Source organism: Dysidea avara, chromosome 1 (genome assembly GCF_963678975.1).
Source record: "Dysidea avara chromosome 1, odDysAvar1.4, whole genome shotgun sequence".
Lineage (NCBI taxonomy): Eukaryota > Metazoa > Porifera > Demospongiae > Dictyoceratida > Dysideidae > Dysidea > Dysidea avara.
The window spans coordinates 27,664,877-27,687,001 of NC_089272.1; the positions used below are offsets into that span (position 1 = coordinate 27,664,877).

The window sequence follows — 22,125 nt, forward strand, 5'->3', positions numbered from 1 at the left end:
AATGTTAACAGTAAAACAGTTAACAACAATTACACCCAACAACAACAATGACTACATACAATGACTAAAATTCAAGTATGTAGCTAGCTACATAGATTGTTTATTCTCATTGTCACATATGTGTCATCTAAAGCATTATCCTTGCACAATGCAACTACAATGATATGGGTATATAGCTATAATGTTTGTCACTTTGTGCAGTTACTTGTGTATTAACAATGCCCTTTGGTCTCATCAGCCACACTATGCCATCATCAGTCACATGTTAGAAACCAAATGTAAACCAAGAACACCAAATAAGGTACTCAATTAACTCCTACTACATACCATTGTCATATGACCAGCCCAAACAGTAAACATCATACAAAACTGACCACTTTCTACACTTCGTCATCAGTTACTAGTCTCATCCTATTCAGTCATATCAACTGTTATCAATTATTACTAGTCACTTTACACTATGTTAGTACTAGTAGTTTTCCTTGTGTTATTGGGAACAACTTGTCTGCCTGGTGGAGGGGAAGCTAACAACAATGTTAGTAATAATAATGCTTAGTGTATATGTACTATTTGTATCATGTACCCAATTGATTTACCTGATATGTACACCCAAGCTCGAGAGTTATCAGGCCCGAGAGCATGGGTGTACATATCAGGCAAATCATGAGGGAACGTGATACAACTGATATGTATCATGCCAATGCAGGCTAAGAGCTGGTGGGCAATTAATCACCCAAACCAATACGAGACCGACCTCTGAATTCATTATATAGACCAACTTGTGAAATTCGATTATGGGACAGCAGCAACTAACATTGTGACTATGTTTGTTAACATGAACAGAGAAATCCTAACAGTATCACAGAAAAGTTCAGCTAAGCAATTTTACAAGCATTTTAAAGCCACTGCATCATTTTACAGACTTTACTGCATTTACTAAACATCTATAGGGGTAAGCTTCACTGTAGAGTGTTTATCTCATGTTACTCAAAAGTGGGTGTGTCCATATTAAAAAATGCAATGAACTGCTTGTGATTAGTTCTTACCTTAAACCAACATTTCTCAACTCATAGGATGGCAAGGGTGAAAAATTGCTTCTGTCTGAGTGCTGTAGGACGCAAAATTGAAAACATGGTTTTCATCACATGACCAATGATAAATTCCCACAACCGATTTCAGCTAGAGTTTTTATATTATAAAGAATTTGGCAATACTGCTCCCACATGGTACATAAATGTACCATAGCCAGCCATGGTTTAACTTAAATGTACCATGGCCAGCAAGGGTTTATATATTATAGTATAATAATTACTGTGCAGCAATCAGTACAAATTATAACCACAGGTGTGTTACATTGTATGTGGGTTAATAAGATTTGTACCCTGAAATTTGCCTTTGAAGTTAGGTGGCTTCATGGTACATAAAATTATATACCACTTTGACACCTGAGATCAAAGGAAACCACAGAGTTATATTCACATAATTTTATTGCCCTGAAGACAGGGCAATATCATGATATAGCCCTGACCACAAATGCCTTTGATGTTGAGGCAACCACAAAGCATCAGTTCTTTTTGATTCTATTGAGCTGCTTAATGTTTTGCTTGTGGGTTTGAGTTTAGCATATAGGCTTAGCTGGCCAAGCATTCTCTTCAAGGAAAAATAATTGAATGAGTCATCACCAGCTACTAAATACCACTAAATAATTGTTTGTGTAGTGTTGGGGATGGTTTGCTATACAGCACATTTCAACCATCAGTAACCTATACTATTCAGCACTTACTTTAGTATTTTAGACATCCTTAACTGAGTTACTTGGCTAGAAATGGTACCACTATAACCAGCAAAACCCACAATCATTTCTTTTTAGTGAATACCACAGTCTAAATTTAAACCCACAATCGATATCTAGATACCTTTGTATATAAGTAATGTGTTGAATGTAGGTTTGTCTCTTCACCTGTTAGGTGAGCATACCCAAGTGGTATATATTGCTTATACCATGGCCACTTGAGCATATATATCTGTGGCCCTCAGGCTTGGGATTATATATCAGGCAAATCCCTCATGGCCATGGTATAACTATTAAATATACAATGTTGTTTGCTGCTGCCACTTACTGCTGCTGCTACAATGTGATATCATAGTACAGTAACTATATTAATGTTCCTATTCTCATGATCAGGTTCAGGAGGTACACACCATTCTACCCTACCATCAACTGATGACTCCAAAATGGATACATGATCATGCCACATTAACCACACCACATGCCCTTTATTCTCAATATATTGAGTTTCCTTCTGGTATAAGTTATGAAAGAATGTTACGACAGCAACTGGTACCTCCTAATGTCTTATCATCTACTGATAGTGTTGTTGTGACAATCACTGTTGCCATGGACACTCAAGTAGCTAATAGTGCAGACCATGACCTGCAAATAGGAATAAGTGATGAAGCCTCTTTTGTGGGATTTTTAGCTTATGATAAGGACAATTATCCTTCTCTCTCACCATGCGTCCTTCGAGAAGCTGACATAAGTACAGGAATTCTTCAAAATGGTGCTGGAGGAAGTGGCCCACTAGTGGCTTCTCGGCGTTACTCTGGTGAGATAAAGATTCATATCAGACCAACAGAGAAATGGGGATCCTGTCACACAGAACATGATGCAGGATATACAAATATTGCTAACTATCAACGTCTCCTAGACCTTACCAAGGGATTATACCTTGAGATGTACCGCCATAGTCCTTTGGAAAAATATCGTATTAAATACATTGTGGTAGATATCTACCTGGACTAGAACTATTAGTGACTATATAGTGTGTAGTATGGAACATGTAGGATTTGTTGTAGGATAATAATCTTCTCTGTTAATTATTGTTGTACCTAATACTTTTGATCATATATAGAAAATACACAAAATATGTATGCACAGTACAATATGTGAGTCCTGAATAGCTCATATATATACAAGTACACAAAGATATTGGAATTTTCAACTAGAGTAGGGACTATATAGCACACCGATAAAAAGTACTGAAACAAGCTGGAGTAGTGCACAATATTAAATCACAGTAAAACAATAAGAAGTGTTATATCCCTACTGTGCTCAAGATACCATAATGGAAAAGTACCTCTGCAATCCACTCAGACTGAAAGAAAGAAAGAAATGGCGATGTGCACCCCAGTTATATCAATTACTGTCTGAAAAGTGAAGTATAAAATTATGCTTCATTGTCAGCTATATTCAACCTGTTACACAGTAGTACAAATCAAGAAGCACCTCTGCAATCAAAATAGCCACTATGAAAAATACGGATGATTTCCGGGAAGCCATCACGTGCTACCACCAAATCAATACTTTTTGCTGTCAGTAAAGATGAATGGGACACAAAGGAGGACACTGGTATGTCCATGAAAAATGCATTGTACATACTGCAGTATACCAAAAGGCACCTCTCGGGCTGAAGCGATGTCAAACAGTGAAAAAATCAATACCGTAGCCTTAGCCATTGTCGAGTTATGCTTGTCTGAAGGAATCAGTCCATTACTCAGTCAGTCAGTGAAAATTCCATTAAAAAAATTCTGTAGCAACTTGTTGAAAGTGTTTCGGGTTGATCTGAAAGCTTGTTTGGGCTTAGTTTTACCTAACCAATACTGCCTCATCGTCATCTGGGAAAATCGAGGCTGGTTTTTGGGTGATGTTATTTCGTGGACCACGCCCACTCATTTGTGGTCCCTACTATACAGGACTATTGTACTATACAGGACTATTGTACTGTATGATATAGTATACGTACAAGTTCAGTTAGTTGAGCTGGATCCTGAAAAACAACTAAAATTAAAAGTGGATTTTTTCTCAAGAAAATTAACATTTCAGCTTACCAGATAATCAGTGGTGACAGTAAAAGTGTCAAAAGCAGACACATGTGGTTTGATTCCATTATAAGGGCTGTAATGGATAGTGAGTGCACTTATATTGCTTCATTATAGGAAATGTATGGTAGAATTTTGATCGACTGTAATATTGTGTCAGGCATTTGTCACAAAAAGATTTTGAAATATTTTTAGTAGGTCATGCAAGCAGTGCTACAAATGAGCCAAATATCAAGATTGTGGGTTATTCCATTTGTGAGTTATTAGGTTTTTTTTTAGGATCCAGCTCAACACGTGACATACATACTATAGAATTTCACACTGGCAAGTTCTTGAAATTAGTGTACTGCTTGCTTGGCCTAGTAAAATATTATTATAGTGGAAATCATTAATGGCTCCAAGATGAAGTCATACATAATAGCATTACTAGCTATATAGCAAGAACCACAAGTTTAACATGTGGAAGGCACTGATATATATGAGTTCACAAATGATTATCAATGTTATTGTTCCTGTGCATTTATGGTAATTAGAGTGCAAATGATTTTTGACATTATTGGACAGGACCACAAGGTGGAATAGAGTTTGTGCAGACCAGATATGTTCACATAAAGTTACAATACAAACATTTCTGCAGAATAACGTACATGCACGTTGCAGTGATAGTTATATGGCAACCTATAAATATTATTAGTATCAGTAGAGAGCAAAATAAGTATTTTGTATACTTTGTCAGTGATATAGCTATGAAACTTTCCACACAAATACACTCCTTATGATTATTTGACCTTTGATGACCTTTCAGTCATCTTTTGCATTCAAAATTCTGTTTTTATCTCCTGAAGCCATTGGTTTAGCTACATTGTTCAAACATGCATGGTTTCAAATAAAGAATTTGATCCTAAAAAATAATATTGAAGTGAACAATTTATTCCACTCCAAAGTCATGATCAATTTTATTACCTTGAATTTCCACTCTTGGGGTTAACCGAGATAGTAGGTCATTCATGTAAATCATGCAAAAATATTTTTACACAAAAATTTTTATCACAAAAGTTTTTTGCACAAAAATAAAGTGAATTACGGTAGTTAATAGAGTTATACCACGACTGCAAGGGATTTTGCTGATACACCCAAAGCACAAATATGTCACTTTATGGGTGCATTCTGAAAGAACTACAGAGCATTCACCTTGTTCCTTTTATGCATCAGTATCTAATGATCGATAGTGATTTTAATAGCATGGGCTAATATCTGTTAGAACGTTATTAAAAAAATGAAGTGTGTCCTGCATACACACCAAAATGTCTTAATATACACACCAACTGGCAAGTGATGTGAATATTGTGGCATTTTGGTGTGTCAGACACACTTCATTCTTTTACAGTGTACGCCATTATGCTTTACACACAGCACCAGAAAAATTGCAATTGTGTGATCATGTTTTTTAAATTTATTTTAGTTTTGCATTTATACTACATTAAGCCTACTAACTTTACTATTGGGACAGTAGCTATATTGGGACAGTAATAAGTTAATATAGTAAATTAAGTAGTTAGGACTATAAGTTACTCACCTATTTAATACAGTTGTCCTCTTTGTGGTGCTCTGTGGTCTGCTAAATGGCAGGCACATGGTAGGTAGAAATACTAATCCATGCATTGCCCAAACAATTATTTTACTGATCATTCATCGTTTAGGCTACTCATTGTTAATTTTGTTTCAGATCAGAAAATTAGCCTAAAGCAATTTGGGAAGGCAGCTCATTATTCATTATTCAATGCAGTCTTACATGCACCTGATTGCTTGAGTTAGCTGAATGCTTTATTAAAGTATCTCGATCTTTAATAAATCTTTATCTTAACTTATTAAGAAGTGAAAGGGTTCCCTTCTTCTGACATCAAGATTGGTCTTCAGCCCATCTCCCTATGCCTAGCTATGTATGCAAGCTCATTTACATTGAGATAATGAAATAATGGTAATAATAATCAAATTTACATGGTAATGCGAGCGGGGATCTAAAACATAAAATTAACTACAGATGGCCTTAGCAACTGTCAAGTTAACCCCAAGTGGTGCCTTTGAATACCCACATTAAAGTGGTATATATTACAGGCCAAGTATAACTTTATAGAATTTCATGGCTAATATATATAACAATATTACTAACATAATGAGTTCCGAATTGTTTCTTTCAGCAAGATTTTTAATTTGTGTAACCATGTTTTGACAATTTAAATAATGCCTCACTGAGATAAACATTTCAATGCATGTGGCTATAAAGATCATCAAAGGTCAAACCTGTGATGGTACTACAGTACATCAAAAAATTAATTGTCATAAGGAGCACAGTAGAAAGTTTCACAATCGTATCACAAATAGCACATTGTCCATACTCTGCTGCCCTACTATAGGATGTGAACTGAAACATTATGGTGTGTCCGTATTACACTTTTAATTTGCTCAAATTCTCTGTGTATACTTCATGCACAACAAACATCAACTGCAATGACACTGCAGTAAATATACACTTACCCTGTCATTTTGGGAATTTGATGGGAATATACAGACAGAGATATGCAATTATAACATCACAGCACCATCAGTACTGTATAGCAAGCTGAATGGACTTCACCAGTATTATATAATTTGCATATAGTTGTTTGCATGTTGGTAAAGGACTAGCTAAATGCATGTGGCAAGGCTGGGAGCTGCACTACCAAATCACATAATAATATTATAACCTTGGCTGCACCAATTATTATTTAAATGTTTTTCAACACACAAAATTACAATTTAAAGCACGGTCATGATTGTTACACAGATCGTACAAATGTGTTGAAGGTAAACCAGTATCCTGTAGTAGTAGTAGTGGCCAGGCTAAACCAGTATCCTGTAGTAGTAGTAGTGGCCAGGCTAAACCAGTATCCTGTAGTAGTAGTAGTGGCCAGGCTAAACCAGTATCCTGTAGTAGTAGTAGTGGCCAGGCTAAACCAGTATCCTGTAGTAGTAGTAGTGGCCAGGCTAAACCAGTATCCTGTAGTAGTAGTAGTGACCAGGCTAATGTATCCTGTAGTAGTAGTAGTGGCCAGGCTAATTAAGTACAATATAAAATTGAATTAGCTAAAAGTGTTAAAGCTATAAGTTATCAAAATTTGATACAGTAGGTGATTTGCTACATCCACTGCATGGACACAGAAAACAGTATGTACATGGATTAGTAGATATAAAATTCTGCTCAAAGTGGTCATAACATAATTCTGAAGTTTATAATAATTGTGACCGAATTTGACTAAACTAGGCTTCCACATACATCCAATTATCTGACTTTAACCAACTGTAACTTGGCTGCTCAGCAAGCTAATTACCTAAAATTTTTCAACCATTCTTCCGTAGCATTGTAAAATAGCGGGTCAAACTTTGAAACTAATGGCACACTCCTATATTGGGTTATTGTGCTTCAAAGTCATAAAAGTGGATGTGTGTGGAAGCCTTGTTTTGTGAAATTCAGTCACTAATACCATATCTGTTTCACTGTCCAACCAAAGTACGAGTATGGTATTAACTCGGAATAGCATGGGTAGTAGTGAAATTTGGGATAAATACCACTCTTGTTGCATTGAAAATGGAAATTTCAATGCAACACTCGTGGTAGTTATCCCAAATTTCACTGCTACCAATGCTATTACTAGTACATACTTGATTGTAGCAAGACACAACGGTTCATGGTTTATGATTGGTAATGCATTCCAGAGGTATGGTATTCTATAAAATAAAATTTATGGCTGTGATTATCTGATTTTATTATATGCTGTAATTTTGTTGCTACGTAGTTGCTTGGTGAGTGGAAGTGTATAAAGCCTTTATTTAACTAGTATCTTTAAAAAGTGTTAATTTAAAAATGAAATAGGGATCTGTGCAACAAAGTAATGAAACAAGTCAGAGATGGATGATGGTATTACAACATAGCTCAGTGGGAAAATCCCTACTTTGGCATTGAGCTAAGTAATGCTATAGCTAATGTGCCAAAGTAGGGAATTTCCTATGCTGTAATACCATCATTTCACTACTGTTTTTGCATAGATCCCTACTTCATTTTTAAATTAAAAATTTTTTAAAATATTTAATGATGTTTACTATAATACACTGTAGCCTTCATTGTTAACACTCAGTAGGGCCACCTAGAGAGGGGGAAATTGGGGCCTGGTGAGGGCTCAATGACTCAATCCGCTTATCCTTGAGATTAGCTGGACTTGAACATTCTAATACATTTCAATAAATAATAATTATAATGACGTAAGCTTACGAGATATACCCTATAAAATGTTGCGTCTGTGTCTTCATTATTGATTTTCTCAATAATAATCAGAATTTTGGCTTGATCAGTAACAAAATAAACTTTCAGCTTGCCTTTGTGACAAGAGTGTGTGTCTGTGTCCTTACCATACTCCCCCATGTTGTAGTGCCATGTTTTTATATATTCTGCCCTAGACTCCATAAAGTTTCTGGACACCTCTGAGACTTGATATTTATCTGCCATTGTCGCATCATGTGTACATGTGTATAAAGCTTGATATTTTCAATCAACCTGATTTAGTAGTGTGCATACATAGCAGTGTTGTGCCTTTTATGTTTGCTATACTATTATGTTTTGTGCTCTGTGTGTGTGTGTGTGTGTGTGTGTGTGTGTGTGTGTGTGTGTGTGTGTGTGTGTGTGTGTGTGTGTGTGTGGTGCCCATGTTACCAACCTCCTCATGGAGGGTCTGGTAACATGCCACTCTGGTGGTGTGGCTAATGGTAGCAGTCCTGGCCCTGACTCTGTGGCAGACACCAGGCAGGGTCAGAGTGCCCTTGAGTTGGCCTTGTAAGCCAACGACAGAGTTAACACCATGTACACATTGCATACATTGCATCTAAGATGGACTAAGGAGAGGCTCAGGTCTCTGCTATTGTCAGTGGCCCATCCACCCTCCTTGGGAGTCCATTCATTCATCTGGCCTAAATAAATCTCTTGTAATTTGGTTACCCAGCATCCCTTGGCTAGGTGGGTATATGGAGGGTGGGGACCAGATTGAAGAAGAATCTTGGACAGGCAGTCAAGAAGAAATGTAAGTGCATATGTGTGTAACTACTCATATATTTTGAGATGAAAGAATTCCCTTAACCAAATTCCTCAATAATTAATCCTGCATTATTGATAAAAAATAACATTGATCAAAAGTCAATATCTAAGACGAACCTATCAGATAATCCGCTAGTATTGGACCAAGAATTTACCTTGTGATATAAGTGGTCACGATGTATGTCCTAATAAAAGACAATACAGTACTGTGAGATATATGAACAACACTATAATTATGCTGATAAATTCAAAGTATACTGTAGCTATGTGTAGCTGCTAATGCTGACCATCACATTCAGGTACACCTACATTGTACTAGTTTGTTTGCTACATAAACTACATTGTACTGTACTGATGATGAAAAGCTCTCAATAACAATAGAAGCTGCATACAATCACTAGTGGATTTGTACACTTTTATTAGAACAAACAGAAGTTAGCTTGTAGCTAAACACATAATTTAATATGATGCAGTGAAATGCAATCATATATTATTACTAGACTCACAAAAAACATTAAATTGTGTTGGAAATCAGTTGAAGCTATCTTCTTTCTGCACAGGAGGAAGCCATTAGTAACAGAGATGCCAACCTCTCAACAATTTTAGGAGTGAGACTTCAAACACTACCAGCAATGTGTACTAGACTCAAGTGCAGCTCCAGAATTTTTGGTAGTGAAGACCAAAAAAAAAGAAAAAGGTCGCTGCATGCTCATGTTACATTTAAATAAGCACAGGGCTGTCCAATTTTAACACAGGGCTAATTATGAAGCAGATCAGACGTGATAAATACATGATAACTAAGCTGAAAGAGTGAGAAACAGAGGGTTAGGTGTGAGAGCGTGAGATCACTAGCCAAGGAGTGAGACTCACGCCTAATGCGTAAGAGTTGGCATGTCTGTAAGACTTAGTCTAAGTAATAGCAAACTATAACAATCATGCAAATCACTTACCAGACTGATTCTCATGTCTAAATAGTCTATCTAACATCTAGAGTCTAGCTAGCCTGTGAGAAATGTTGATTGTATATATAGACTGCTAAAAATCTCACTCTTAGCTACACTGTAAAAAAAATTAGTACTGCATGAATTCACTACTAATTTCTGCCACAATACTCACTTTTTTTGTGTGGTGATGTTCACTACTTTTGTAGTGATCCTCACTACTCAGCTATGTACATACATAGTACTGAATGATGTCACTAGATGGTAATGATGGTCACTACAAAAGTAGTAGTGAATGCCACTACACAAAAATAGTGAGCCCGGTATTGTGGCAGACATAAGTAGCTAGTGACATTGATTTAGTAGTGACCTTCAATTCATTAGCTATAGTTTGCTTTCACCTGCTGTGTATGAAAGTGTAATAACTGTGTTGTAGACAGCTGGCATAATTAATAGTATATCCAGTAAGAATTACTAAAGATATTGTGTAAAGAAAACCACGACAAACACACACACAGAAGTGTGGTCTATTCTACGGAACGGAACGGAATGATGGACTAAACTACGGAAAGGAATGCTTTCTCAAATTGAAGCTTGCAGCTTACCATTGCTGTACAAGTTATCGGTGGCACCTACAGCAGGTAATCAAACGTACCCCAAGAAAGATAAAACCAATTTAAGGATCGATTGTGGGTTCTTGTTGGTTGTCATTAGTAACGAAGTACTAATTGTGGGAATACCCGACTCAGTGTGTTCATCTTCGGATGTATCAAGTAGGGAACTTAATGCATGACTTGTTTTTACTAGTATGTGAGTTGTTTTTGCTTACTTTGACTTTAGAATGTACAATCTGGCATAAATCAGTATGTAGCTAGCTAGCTACACTACAAAGGAAACAAGTATGGTGACAAGCTCAGTCTACTTAGCAGAATTTTGTGCAGTGTGTGAGGAGCAGATACCTCAAGGAGGCTACATTGTGTGAACATCAATGATTCATTAACAGTGTAGTGGACTAATGCCAGATATCTCAGCCTGAGTAGTGAGTTGAATCCAGGATGGGATCTATTCTACAGAACGGAATGCTTTCTGAATCAAAACTTGCATTTTGGCTAGCCGCTATCATTGCTAAAATTGCATTTTATCAGTGGAACCTCCAGGAAAATGGAATAGGATAATAATAAAATATTAATAGCTGTCTCATTCAGTGATTGTTCTACTACCTGATATATCAAGCATGTCTCTTCAATTCATTTATTGCATGACCAAGGCAAGTTTTGTTACTACAATACAATAGTCGATTCAGTGGATGTCAGTTTTTCTGCTGATCTTGACAAGATAAATAGTTTAGAAGACCACTCAATTTCTTCAGTTTCAGAGCACAGTATCCACAGAGAAATTAACTAGAAAGTTACTGGTGACAGGAAAAGGCTATAGGACTTGATTCAGTCTAGTAAACAGAATATATGGTTGATTGAGTGAGGTATCACTTTCCACTTTCAGACAACCAGCGATGAGATGCATGGATTCATCAAATTTTTGTTACTGTCAGTAACAGTTGGAGACATTAAATATCCAAAAGCAAATTGACTGTATAATGTTAATTCACTTTCTTTATATTTTCTAATTTTGAGCCTGTATACAAATAGTTAAATTTTTCTTAGTCAATAGAAATCAATAACATGGGAGAGAAAACTTATTTTTGTGTACCTATACTGTACAATTTCAAGGGTAAAGGAAGAAAAATACAGATAAATCAATAAAATTAGTACAACTACAATAAGGTGAATTACAGATTTAAACACTTAATATGAATTATAGCCTAGCCTTTAGATAATTGTTCCAAAGCAAAATTGTAGATGGAAAAAACAAAGACTGGTGAGATCTTGCAATTGGTTAATTGACGACAGTGGTTGGAGATTTAAAGGGTGGTATATGTTGCAAAGTGGAGGTATGTACAAATCAAAATGGGATATCAATTTCATTATGAAAAATTTGTATATACACGTAAATAATCTAGCATTACTGTATTCATTTATCCTCCACTTAAATATGCTACAACAGTGTCAGTACATTGGCAGTCTACCTTGAAATCTCAACTCTAGAGTAGATCCAATACAAAGCAGCCCACATTGTAACAAATACCACTGTAATTTCATGGACCAGTTGGAGTGGGAATCACTTGAAAATAGACGAACCAATTTAACCTGTTTTGTTTGAAGTGAAGCATGTGAAATATTACACTTAAGGATTCTTAGGTGATATGTAATTAATGTGAGCGTTCCATTTCAGGTTTGACTAGATACATTAAAATCACACACACACATCTTGGTCCAAATCACGTTTTCCTGGTGGTTATGGGCAAGGTTTCACATGCATAGAAGGTTTATAATTGAGATCTGGTTGATCGGAGTTTTGGCATTTAGCCTGATTCAAGGCTAGCAGTCAGACTCATCCTTGAGTTTATATGCAACAAAAAAAAAATCAGCTCACTATTGAATACATCTGGCATTAGTCCACTGCACCGGCTGTTAATAACTCCATGCATACACTTCAATGATGTTTGCAGAATATAGCCTCCTTATGGTGTGCCAAAATATTTGCTCCTCACACACTGCACAAAATTTGTCAAGTTTTAATTCAGTTGGCTCTTCCTGTTACCGGTGTCTTCCTGCTTGCTTTATTTGTACACTGACCTATGACTTGAGAAGCCAACCGAAACTGTTTTCTAAAGTCAAAAAAAGCTCACATACTATTAACTTTGGTAAGAACAAGTGCCCTTCTTGATATATCCTTAGATGAACCATGGATGAACATCACTGATACAGCTCATCCCACAATTAATACTTCATTACTAATGACAACCAACAAGAACCCACAATCGATCCTTTAATTCTTTTTATCTTATGTTTACTACTTAGCTGTAATAATTAGACTGAATTCTTTAATTAAATCAGATTCTTAATGAGTGATACCCGCAATGACGTTACGATTACAAAATTTGATGTCATAATTGACAAAATGGCCGTGTTAGTGTGGGGGCATTAGAGACTTTGGCACACAGTATTCGAAATGAATTGATTTTGTAATTATTTTCTGTATGTTGTGTTGTATTCTTGTGGTTGTATCATGTGTCATGTACTATATACCATAATGTATGTGTGTTTGTAGTGTTTTTTTTTTTGTGTGTGTACTGAACCAGGGAAGAACGGCTGGGGCCGACTGGTTTTGAGTTTAAATTATAAATCAAATAAATCAATGTTGTCTGTATATTTTCATGGAACTACGAGATAATGAAGGTAAGAAGTAGTACACGTACCGTGACAGTGCAAAACGAGCTCCAACAAGGAAAGCAGACCGAAAATTTTAAAATCGCACACAAGCTTATTTGTATTGCCTTATATACTATAAGCCTCACCTCCGCCCTTATTCGAATTTATAAACGCTATCATAGGGAAACACCATCTCGCCCAATACTTCCATGTACAAAGTCCCCACACTACAGCGGCCATTTTTGTTTTGTGACATCACAGATAATGCACGCTACGTCAAGAAACGTAATTGCGGATATCACTCATTGTGGGATGCCGGAGTGAGACTGGTAGCGTGCTGGAATACCTAGAATTAGATTAGTAAGTCAGTTTATATATAAACTTCTCATTTAGCTATTTCGTTTCGATACTTTATCAGCTTGCCCCGTCGGCACGTATACGGAATGGCCAACCGGAATTAATATCTATGATGATATGATCTTTAGTGCCATAAACTCGGCCATAAACTAAGTAGAGCTGGCCCATCTTTAATACTTAAGCATTAGCTCAGTATAATATAGCCACAGTCACTGTAGCTGAGTTGGAATGTAACGCCAACGCGATGATACACAACGACGTGTTTTCATGATCACATGCACCAAATATGCAATACCACAGTCGTTAATGTTATTATTGTTATTATCTACTTTACCAGTTAGGCACTGGAGGGTGTACACGGAAGGCTGAGCCTGTTCGAGGTGTTTACCCATAGCCTAGGAGCCTAAGCGAAAATCTTTGAGCTAAATATCCTAAAGTGAAATGGGACAAATACCTAGAAGGGCTGAAAAATAACAGTAACTACACAGGGACATGTTTTCATGATCACATGCACCAAATATGTAGTTAGTTGCAATACCACAGTCGTTAGGCATCAATTTGCTATTGTTATCTCTGCCTGGGGTATTTGGAAACAATGGAAATGGAAAACAGAAATGGTCATATAAATGCACCCTCGAGTAAAACCCTTGTTTAGTGGCCACCTCTTAAAGACCACCTTCTTACAAAGATCACATTGTAATTAGACCTCAAAGATGGCTAAGACCACTTCATGGTCAAAGATCACCTCTTTACAAAGACCATCTCTTCACATTGTAATAATAGCTATAGTAGGTTCCAAATATCCTACGTATGTCATGACCGCTTTATCTATACAGCTAAAAAGACCAGGCTCTTAAGGTCATCATCTCCTATGAGACCTCATTTTTTGTTGATACAGTAGGTTGTAGTGTACTAGCTACATATTTTCACTTATATTTTTTGTATGGTACCATATCTATGCTGGTACAAACTAAGCGATGATGGTATATGACTTGAGTGAAGTGTGGACAAAGAGATGACATTGATTTGAGTCATGAAATACATGTTTGAAGCTTACCAAATATTAACATGTAAAAAAGAGGTGGTCTTTATCAAAGGCGACCATGAAGTGGTCCTTAGCCATCTTTGAGATTAAATTACAATGTGGTCTTTGTACAGAGGTGGTTTTTATAAGAAGGTGGTTGTTAAGAGGTGGCCACTAAACAAATGTGTTACCCTAGGGTATATTTATATGACGATTTGACCATTTCCGTTTTCCATTTCCACTTTCCGTTTCCGGTTTCCATTTCCACTGTTTCCAATTGCCCCTCTGCTTGCTGCTAAGAGAGACCAGAGCTATAGTAGTGTGGTGTCCTGGATTAGATGCTCCACCAGTTTTTCTTTACTGAGGTCAGCTCGGTAACCTGCTTGCGTGGAGCCAGGTCTCATCGTGGCAGCCCAGTGACTGTCAGAGCACTTGACCTTGCAATATCTGAGGGTCAGGTGCTTCCATCACATTGCAATTGATTGTTGTTTATTGTTTATATTGTTAAAATATGCCTACTCAGTAAAAAAATTATTTATTACAAGTTGAGCACTTGTTCAGTATGTGCTAGAGCATTCCCAGCTGCCTTTTGTATCACCCCAGCTGGGTGGAGGACGGACACTATCTACAATAACTACCTATAGGTTTCTGAGGAACAACTATTGAAGATGGGTGTGCTGGCTTTTTACTGGTTCAGCAAAACTGATGTACACAAAAATCACCTGGCCAACTGTACAAAGCCACCCACCACAGTATCACTACTTTCAGGTCCTTACCAAATACAGAAATTATCATTCAAGCTTGTTGTGACAACACCCAGAACAGGTTGCTTTTAGAAGTAGCCTTGTTTAGTTTGAGGATTAATTGCTGTGGTGCATGCATGGTACTCTTACGATTAAAATTGGTTTTGTAAAATCTGGTTGTATAAATTTATAGCTATATGGGGGCATCATGTGCGATCACGTTACCTACCAAGTTTATTTGACTACTGGAAAGATGTCTGGTTTATGTATCAGAGTCAGCAGTAAGGCCAACATTTATTAATTCATTGTTTCCTATCCCCAAAAGAACATTCAACTAGTGCCAGGTGGGTGGTTATCACAAAAAAAAATTTTTTTTTTTTTGAAAATCGTCAAAAACACTGCAAAAACAAGCATCAGATAGCCAGCTGGCTGCCTCAGTGAGAGAAATGGACCATAGTCTGTAGGGTCAAGCAACTTGCAAAATGCTTGTAAAACTCCAATAAACAATCATACTTGTGTGCTAAGATATGCTAGCTTTATAGACAAATGCTGGAGGCATACAAATTACAAATATTTCTAATTATTTAAATGCCAATTACTATAATAAGTACCAATACGGGTGACAAAACTGGATGCGGGTGGGTGACAGGAAACAAGGTATTAAATTAGCAAATATTGGCCGAATTTCTGAAGGTTGGGCTCCATAGAAACCAGATGGATTTTACAGATAAAATTGTACTTGAATAGTTTTGAGATAAATATTTCAAGCCATATACGTAGCTAACTCATCAGAATGGGTACCATGCGTGCACCTAAGCTTCAAAATGGATGGGGACAACAATTGAATCATACATGTATATAGTAATTATTATAGATAAATTATAGAGTTATGGTGGCTCTTTACTAGCTGTAATGTAGCAAACTTAACACAGAGGTTGTCTGGCGATCTGTGCAAAACCATCCACCCTTGTATCACCACTTTGATCCAGCCAGGACCTTAGCTACAGAGGCCAGAAATCATCATTCAGGTTCGTCACAGTACCCAGAGCAGGTGTTGCTCAATACATCTCCATGGAATACTGAAGCACAAAACTAATAGTTTAGTAATGAATGAAAAAGCATACAGCTAGCTTGGTTTACCAGCATGTCAGTGTGTTAGCAACAGCTGTCAGTTGCAATGTCGTAGCTTGTTCAATCATAATGTAGACAGAGCCATGCATGGTCCACAGAAAGATCTATTGTTCAATCCAATGCATGTGCATGAGTACTACGAGTGGCCAGCAACCAATGGTGATCAGTTGTAAAGTTATAATCATAATACTCTCTGTAAAAATGTACATTTTTGAGGAATTCTAATAAAATGCACATAGAGTGTTCTAGAACAATCTAGGAAGATCTACAAAATTATAAACTTATACTATTAAGTAGCTGGAATTTTCAGAAGTGAACAGCAGTGATACAGTCCATAGCAGTGGCTCAGCAATTAAGTACTTGATTGTTCAGTATGGAGGTCCCTAGTTCAAATCTGGTAAGTTTTTCATTTTTACCCTGTGGTGACTGTTCTATTAGAGTATCTTGTCTCAGTGATTTACAATTGTTTGGGATTTGTCTTGTAGCTTTGTAACTGTTTCTTCTTTATTTTTCAGCAAAAGGCAATGCTATTGTATGATGGCTAGGCTATGCACACAACAAATTTCAAGTAATACCCATGTGCTGTTTACCCTGTAGCCATGACAGAATTTTGATCTTTCAAAGCGAATAAACATTCATAGCACCATAGACACTTATCAGATTGCAAACTTGGCATGTAAATTCACCTTTACATGCTCTTTATCTGTACCACATTTCAAGGTAATTATTGAATCACATTAATTTTTATAACATTTTACAAGGTGTGCGAAACAAATACTCTAGGCCCCCTACACCCCTTAATACTTATGAAACAAAATCTGAAAATGTTATTCCTATAACCTGTTTACTTTGTGCCATGACAAAAGTTTGATCTCTTTTTACATGAATAAATATTCATAGCACTGTGGATATTTGTTAGATTCATTGCATACTTATACTAGTTCATGAATTCACCTTGTGCTCTTTATCTGTACCAAATTTCAATGTAATGGAATCACACGTTTGCATTTTATGTCAACGTTTGTAAAGTATATGAAAAGACTAATCTAGACCCTTGTAGACCCCTTAGGACAGGCCATAAGACAATCTTATGTTTCATGGATACTACTTTACTAAACTAAAAAATAACGTTATCTCTTAAAAGTGTGCTAATATGGTTGTAGACTCTTTGATATTGTACAAGCAGTAATAGGTCCAGCAGCAGAGAGTTGCATATTAGTAATGCATATTGTACTGACAACATTAACTTTAAGCATATACATGTACTGTGTTTGTGTGCAGTGATGATGCTGACAACACGGATACATCTACTGATCCTATTTTTCATATTAATGAATTACATTTCAGTCGATGCTTTACAACAGAAATTTCCATCTACTATTGATGTGAGCAGTAACTGTCAAGCAACAATTCAGAGGCTGTCAACACTACAATCAATCCATCCCCAGTTAATGGCTCAGTATTGGGACTCCTGGGGTAAACCAAGTGATGGTATAGTATATGGTCACACTACCTTTCTTGGTTACTATGATGAGTGTATGGATTTGAAGAACACACCAGTGGGTGAAACAAACTATTGTATATATACAATGCAAATGAATATCACTACATTTTATAACCCATCAGAGTATCAAGATGAAGTGTGCTATTCTTCAGACTGTCCTGTACCAATAAATACTAGTGTGTCCAGTAACATTCAGGTTGGAGTGTGTTATCCTTCAACATGTTCTCCAAATGAATTTGCATTAGTGTTGTCAAGGATGAATATTATCAGTGTTACTAGCATGACTGTTAATCCATTTAGTAATAGTACACAAACTGTTACTATACAGTTAACCAATACTGGTGATTCCCCTACATTCTGTCCGCAAACTGATGTGGAGTTTGATATGGGAGCAGTAACACTTGTGGTGTTTTGTGGAGCCCTAGTTGGGCTTGTAATACTGGGAACTTGTTTGGATATTATATGGCGGTTGCTATTCTCATATGATTCAGGAAATATTAATAAGAAAGATGATGACAAAGAAATTAGCATAAGTTTAAGTTTTATTCTGGCTTTTTCTTTGTATAAGACAGTTCCTGACCTTCTCTCTACAAAGCAGTCTCCCTCCTCAATTAAAGCAGTGAACTCCTTAAAATTGTTTTCCAACTATTGTATTATTGGATCTCATGTCTACATTGTCTTTGCATATTTTCATGTACAATTGAGTCAAAATACACCACAGTATTTGGATACTAATATTTTCCCTTCTAGAGTGTTCAATCAGTTTTTTATGAACACGACATTTGCTGTTGATACTTTCTTTGTTGTGAGTGCCACACTGTCATCCTATCTGACATTTAAGGACATCCAGAAACACAAAAGATTTAGAGTAATATACTTTTACCTTCACCGATATTTTCGACTGGCACCATTGCTTTATCTAGCTACATTTGTGCATTTCAAACTGCTAGTACATTTTTCACAAGGTCCATTATGGCATTCACCCAATTTTGTTAGTTGTCAATCCAACTGGTGGTATAATTTACTTTTCATTAGCAACTTACTTCCTGTTGACGATATGTGCCTAGTTCCTACATGGTTTCTGGGTGCTAACATGCAGCTGTTTATTATATCCCCGATATTCATATTAAGTTTATATTATGCACCGCTTGCAGGACTGGTTATTATTACTTTGTGCATGGCTGGAAGTACAATTGCCATTGGAGTTGTATCTATCAAAAATGGCTACTGGGCATCCATTTATATGAGACCGCATTATGAAGTTCAGTTTCAATGGTTGCACGATCAGGTTCACTTCAGACTTCCTCCTTATTTAACTGGCATTATTTTGGGTTACATTCTCTACAAGAAATACAGCATTGATGATCTACCAGTTAGAAAGTCCGTAAGGCATCTTATATGTATGGCATTGTGGTTTGTGGCAATGTACTTGTTGAAGGTTACTATGTTTGGAACACTTGAGGACATGCGTGGCACCCAACATTTCACGGAATGGGAGAATGCAATATTCCTAATGTTTTCAGGATTGGCTTGGAGTATTGGCATCTCCATTATTATCTTTTTCTGTAACACTGGCTATGGAGGAGTAGTGAACAGTGTTCTCTCTTGGCCTGGATGGGATCCACTAATCAGGTTATCTTATGGAGTGTACTTGTTCCATGTTATCATCATTGTATATGTTGCCGGAACACTCCAGTCAAGTTTGATATTCACAGACACTGTGTTTAACATGTTGTGGGTATTTATTATGGCAGTTTCCTATGGCTTTTCTATACTGCTATATCTGGTTGTTGAAATACCTAAGACTAAAGTGGTATCACTTTGCTTTAACCTAGCTGGAATAAACCCTCGCCACATATGACTGCAGACACTAGAAAACAGAAACATTTTAATTAGAGTAGTACTGCAGCTGTTAATCATAATATTTGTTCAGGCGGCTTGTTTATAGTCATTATATACTGTATGTTAAACTTGGTCAACATGACGTCTTTAGTTATTCTCAATGTTTACTTATCCATAGAATCCATACATCTGTAAAAATTATATTCATATGTTCTTCTACACAACTATAGCTATCTCACATCTGTTTTCTTAGTAAATGTAATTCATTATATAATTATAATTTTTCCATGTGGGTACTTCCATTTCAATCATTATGGGTTATACATACACCCCAGTACATGTAGGTACTATATGTTCTACATGCAGTAATTTTGTACTGTATGTACATATAATGTACTTGTGTGTATGGGAATACACTCCTAACAAAGTGAAAACATAATTCAGATTGATTCTTCACCTAGGAGTGTGCTTAACTAAACATACACAATGTGTACTCCATAATAGTAACCTCAAGTTGAGGATCAGTTAGTTGATACAGAATAACCAAGTTAATTCCCTGAAATATAATAGATATGTTACAAATGGCTATATAATGACTGGCAACTTAAAGTGTTACCACTACAAAGCTTAAGTATGCAATAACAAGATGTAACAGATCATTATGTCATCAACCGTATAATTGTTATGGCATCATGAGGTTAACAGTTAATCAGTAACTATGCACATCAAAGTGTTAACCATGTCATCACATACGCAGATGAAAAATAGCATTCATGGCATCCACTACCTTGAATTTGTTTAATGATAAACTTGAGTAATTGCTCTAAAGGAGTAAATGGAAAATTATCGATGGTCTGGTCACAAAAGGAATGTGCCTTAGTAGCTTATAACAAGATCCTGAGCTGTGCTATATTGGTGTTAGTACATTAGCCACTGTAAGGAAAAATTATTTCAGGAAATTGTTTAGTAAAACATTTGGAAACTATGGCCTTTAATAATTTCTTCCTGTGGATAAGCACCAGCCTGTTGTGTTTATGCTGTATTGCACAAAAATTTAACCTATTGTGCTCAATATTAATTCCTTTTATTCGTATTAAAAAATCCTCACTTTCTGGTTAAATATTTATATATATATATATCTGTCGGCAACTGTTAAGAGTAATAATAAATAGAAAATTATACATTTGGTAGTTCTACATTGTTACGAACTATACTGGAGTCATCAATTTTTTAATCCATGACAGGCATTTTCACAAGCAATATCAACTTTATTCTACCTATTATGCTTAGCGTTATGCTTGATGCTGCTTCAGTGCATCTATATACTGTAATTATGCTCAAAATTGTGCCAGCATTATAGGCTGGTGCCTAGCTGTATTCCTATTATTCACACTGAATTCCGATTGTTTGTCAATGGCTAGACAAATCCAGAAGCAGCTCAGCAAAGTGTACCTTTGTAATGTTGTGGTTTGGGTTCTAGTGTGTGCTGCTTGGAAGGGAGGAGAGGTTAAAATCAGTGTGAAATCTCTTATTGTGGACATTGGAGGACACTTACATAATCCAGATCATTATGTACTTTGTCAAGGCAAACATTTTTTAGTGCATAAACTGACCTGACATTTCATGTGTGCTGTAGTCAATGCGTTCAACCCATGATTGATTAAAGAAAAAGGTGAATACCAAAGTGTCCCAATCTTTTATTCATATTCTACATATGTGACTGAATTTGACAAAACAAGGCTTCTACGCACAAAGCTTTGTTAGGAGATATGGCGATTTCAAGGAATCATTGTGTAATAACTTCCCAGTGCCTACAGCTGTGCAAACAAAATTTGCACCAATTGTTCGTCTGTTCACTAGCTATCACTGAGTGGGTGTATACATTTCTGATACCCAAAATTTGCCCTGTTTTGGGCAGCTTTTTTCGAGCGGGTAATAATATCACAGGTGGTAGTAATAGGGTGGGAGGGTGGGGGAAGTAATAGGGTGGGAGGGTGGGGGTGGACGGTGGTCTTAATATAGGGGTATCAGTAAAATGAAGTATGAAGACGATTGGAATTCAGAGGCCAAGTTTGAGCTCTCCATGGCCCTCAAATTACTCCAAATTGACTGGAAACACTATTGGCGAGCTCTCTGTGAAGTCCCAGCTCACTACACACCATTATCACAAAGCCATGGCCATTCAATGGCGCCAATCTCCCACTCGTGGCTTTGACAGGGTCGGAAGAAAGCTGCTAAAGAAACCAGACTTGCCAGTGCTGAAGGAAGTACAGTGTGAAATATGATAGTGTATTAGACCAGCAATCCATTTCT

The 22,125-nt window shown here is 36.6% G+C and overlaps 2 protein-coding genes across 3 annotated transcripts; both read left to right on the plus strand.

Annotated features, from left to right (window-relative positions):
* The first annotated feature begins 293 nt into the window (after nt 1-293).
* On the plus strand, nt 294-2,930 carry LOC136249395 (uncharacterized). Its single transcript, XM_066041382.1, has 2 exons — nt 294-535; nt 2,186-2,930. Exons 1-2 carry the CDS (start codon nt 461-463, stop codon nt 2,801-2,803), a joined length of 693 nt encoding a protein of 230 aa, XP_065897454.1. The 5' UTR covers nt 294-460; the 3' UTR covers nt 2,804-2,930.
* A 10,537-nt stretch (nt 2,931-13,467) lies between these two features.
* On the plus strand, nt 13,468-20,554 carry LOC136260646 (nose resistant to fluoxetine protein 6-like). 2 transcript variants are annotated; one of them, XM_066054479.1, is made up of 3 exons: nt 13,525-13,571; nt 16,243-16,363; nt 17,748-20,554. In XM_066054479.1, exon 3 carries the CDS (start codon nt 17,750-17,752, stop codon nt 19,829-19,831), a length of 2,082 nt encoding a protein of 693 aa, XP_065910551.1. In that variant the 5' UTR covers nt 13,525-13,571; nt 16,243-16,363; nt 17,748-17,749; the 3' UTR covers nt 19,832-20,554. The 2 variants fall into 2 exon arrangements, with proteins under 2 accessions (XP_065910543.1, XP_065910551.1); XM_066054471.1 differs by lacking the exon at nt 16,243-16,363 and having other exon boundaries at nt 13,468-13,571.
* The last annotated feature ends 1,571 nt before the right edge of the window (nt 20,555-22,125 follow it).

Bases quoted from the DNA above. Each gene is read 5' to 3' on its own strand.
- LOC136249395 (XM_066041382.1), top strand. From the start codon at position 461: ATGTTAGTACTAGTAGTTTTCCTTGTGTTATTGGGAACAACTTGTCTG. The intron at 536-2,185 runs GTTAGTAATAAT...TCTCATGATCAG, and splicing joins GAGGGGAAGCTAACAACAAT to GTTCAGGAGGTACACACCAT.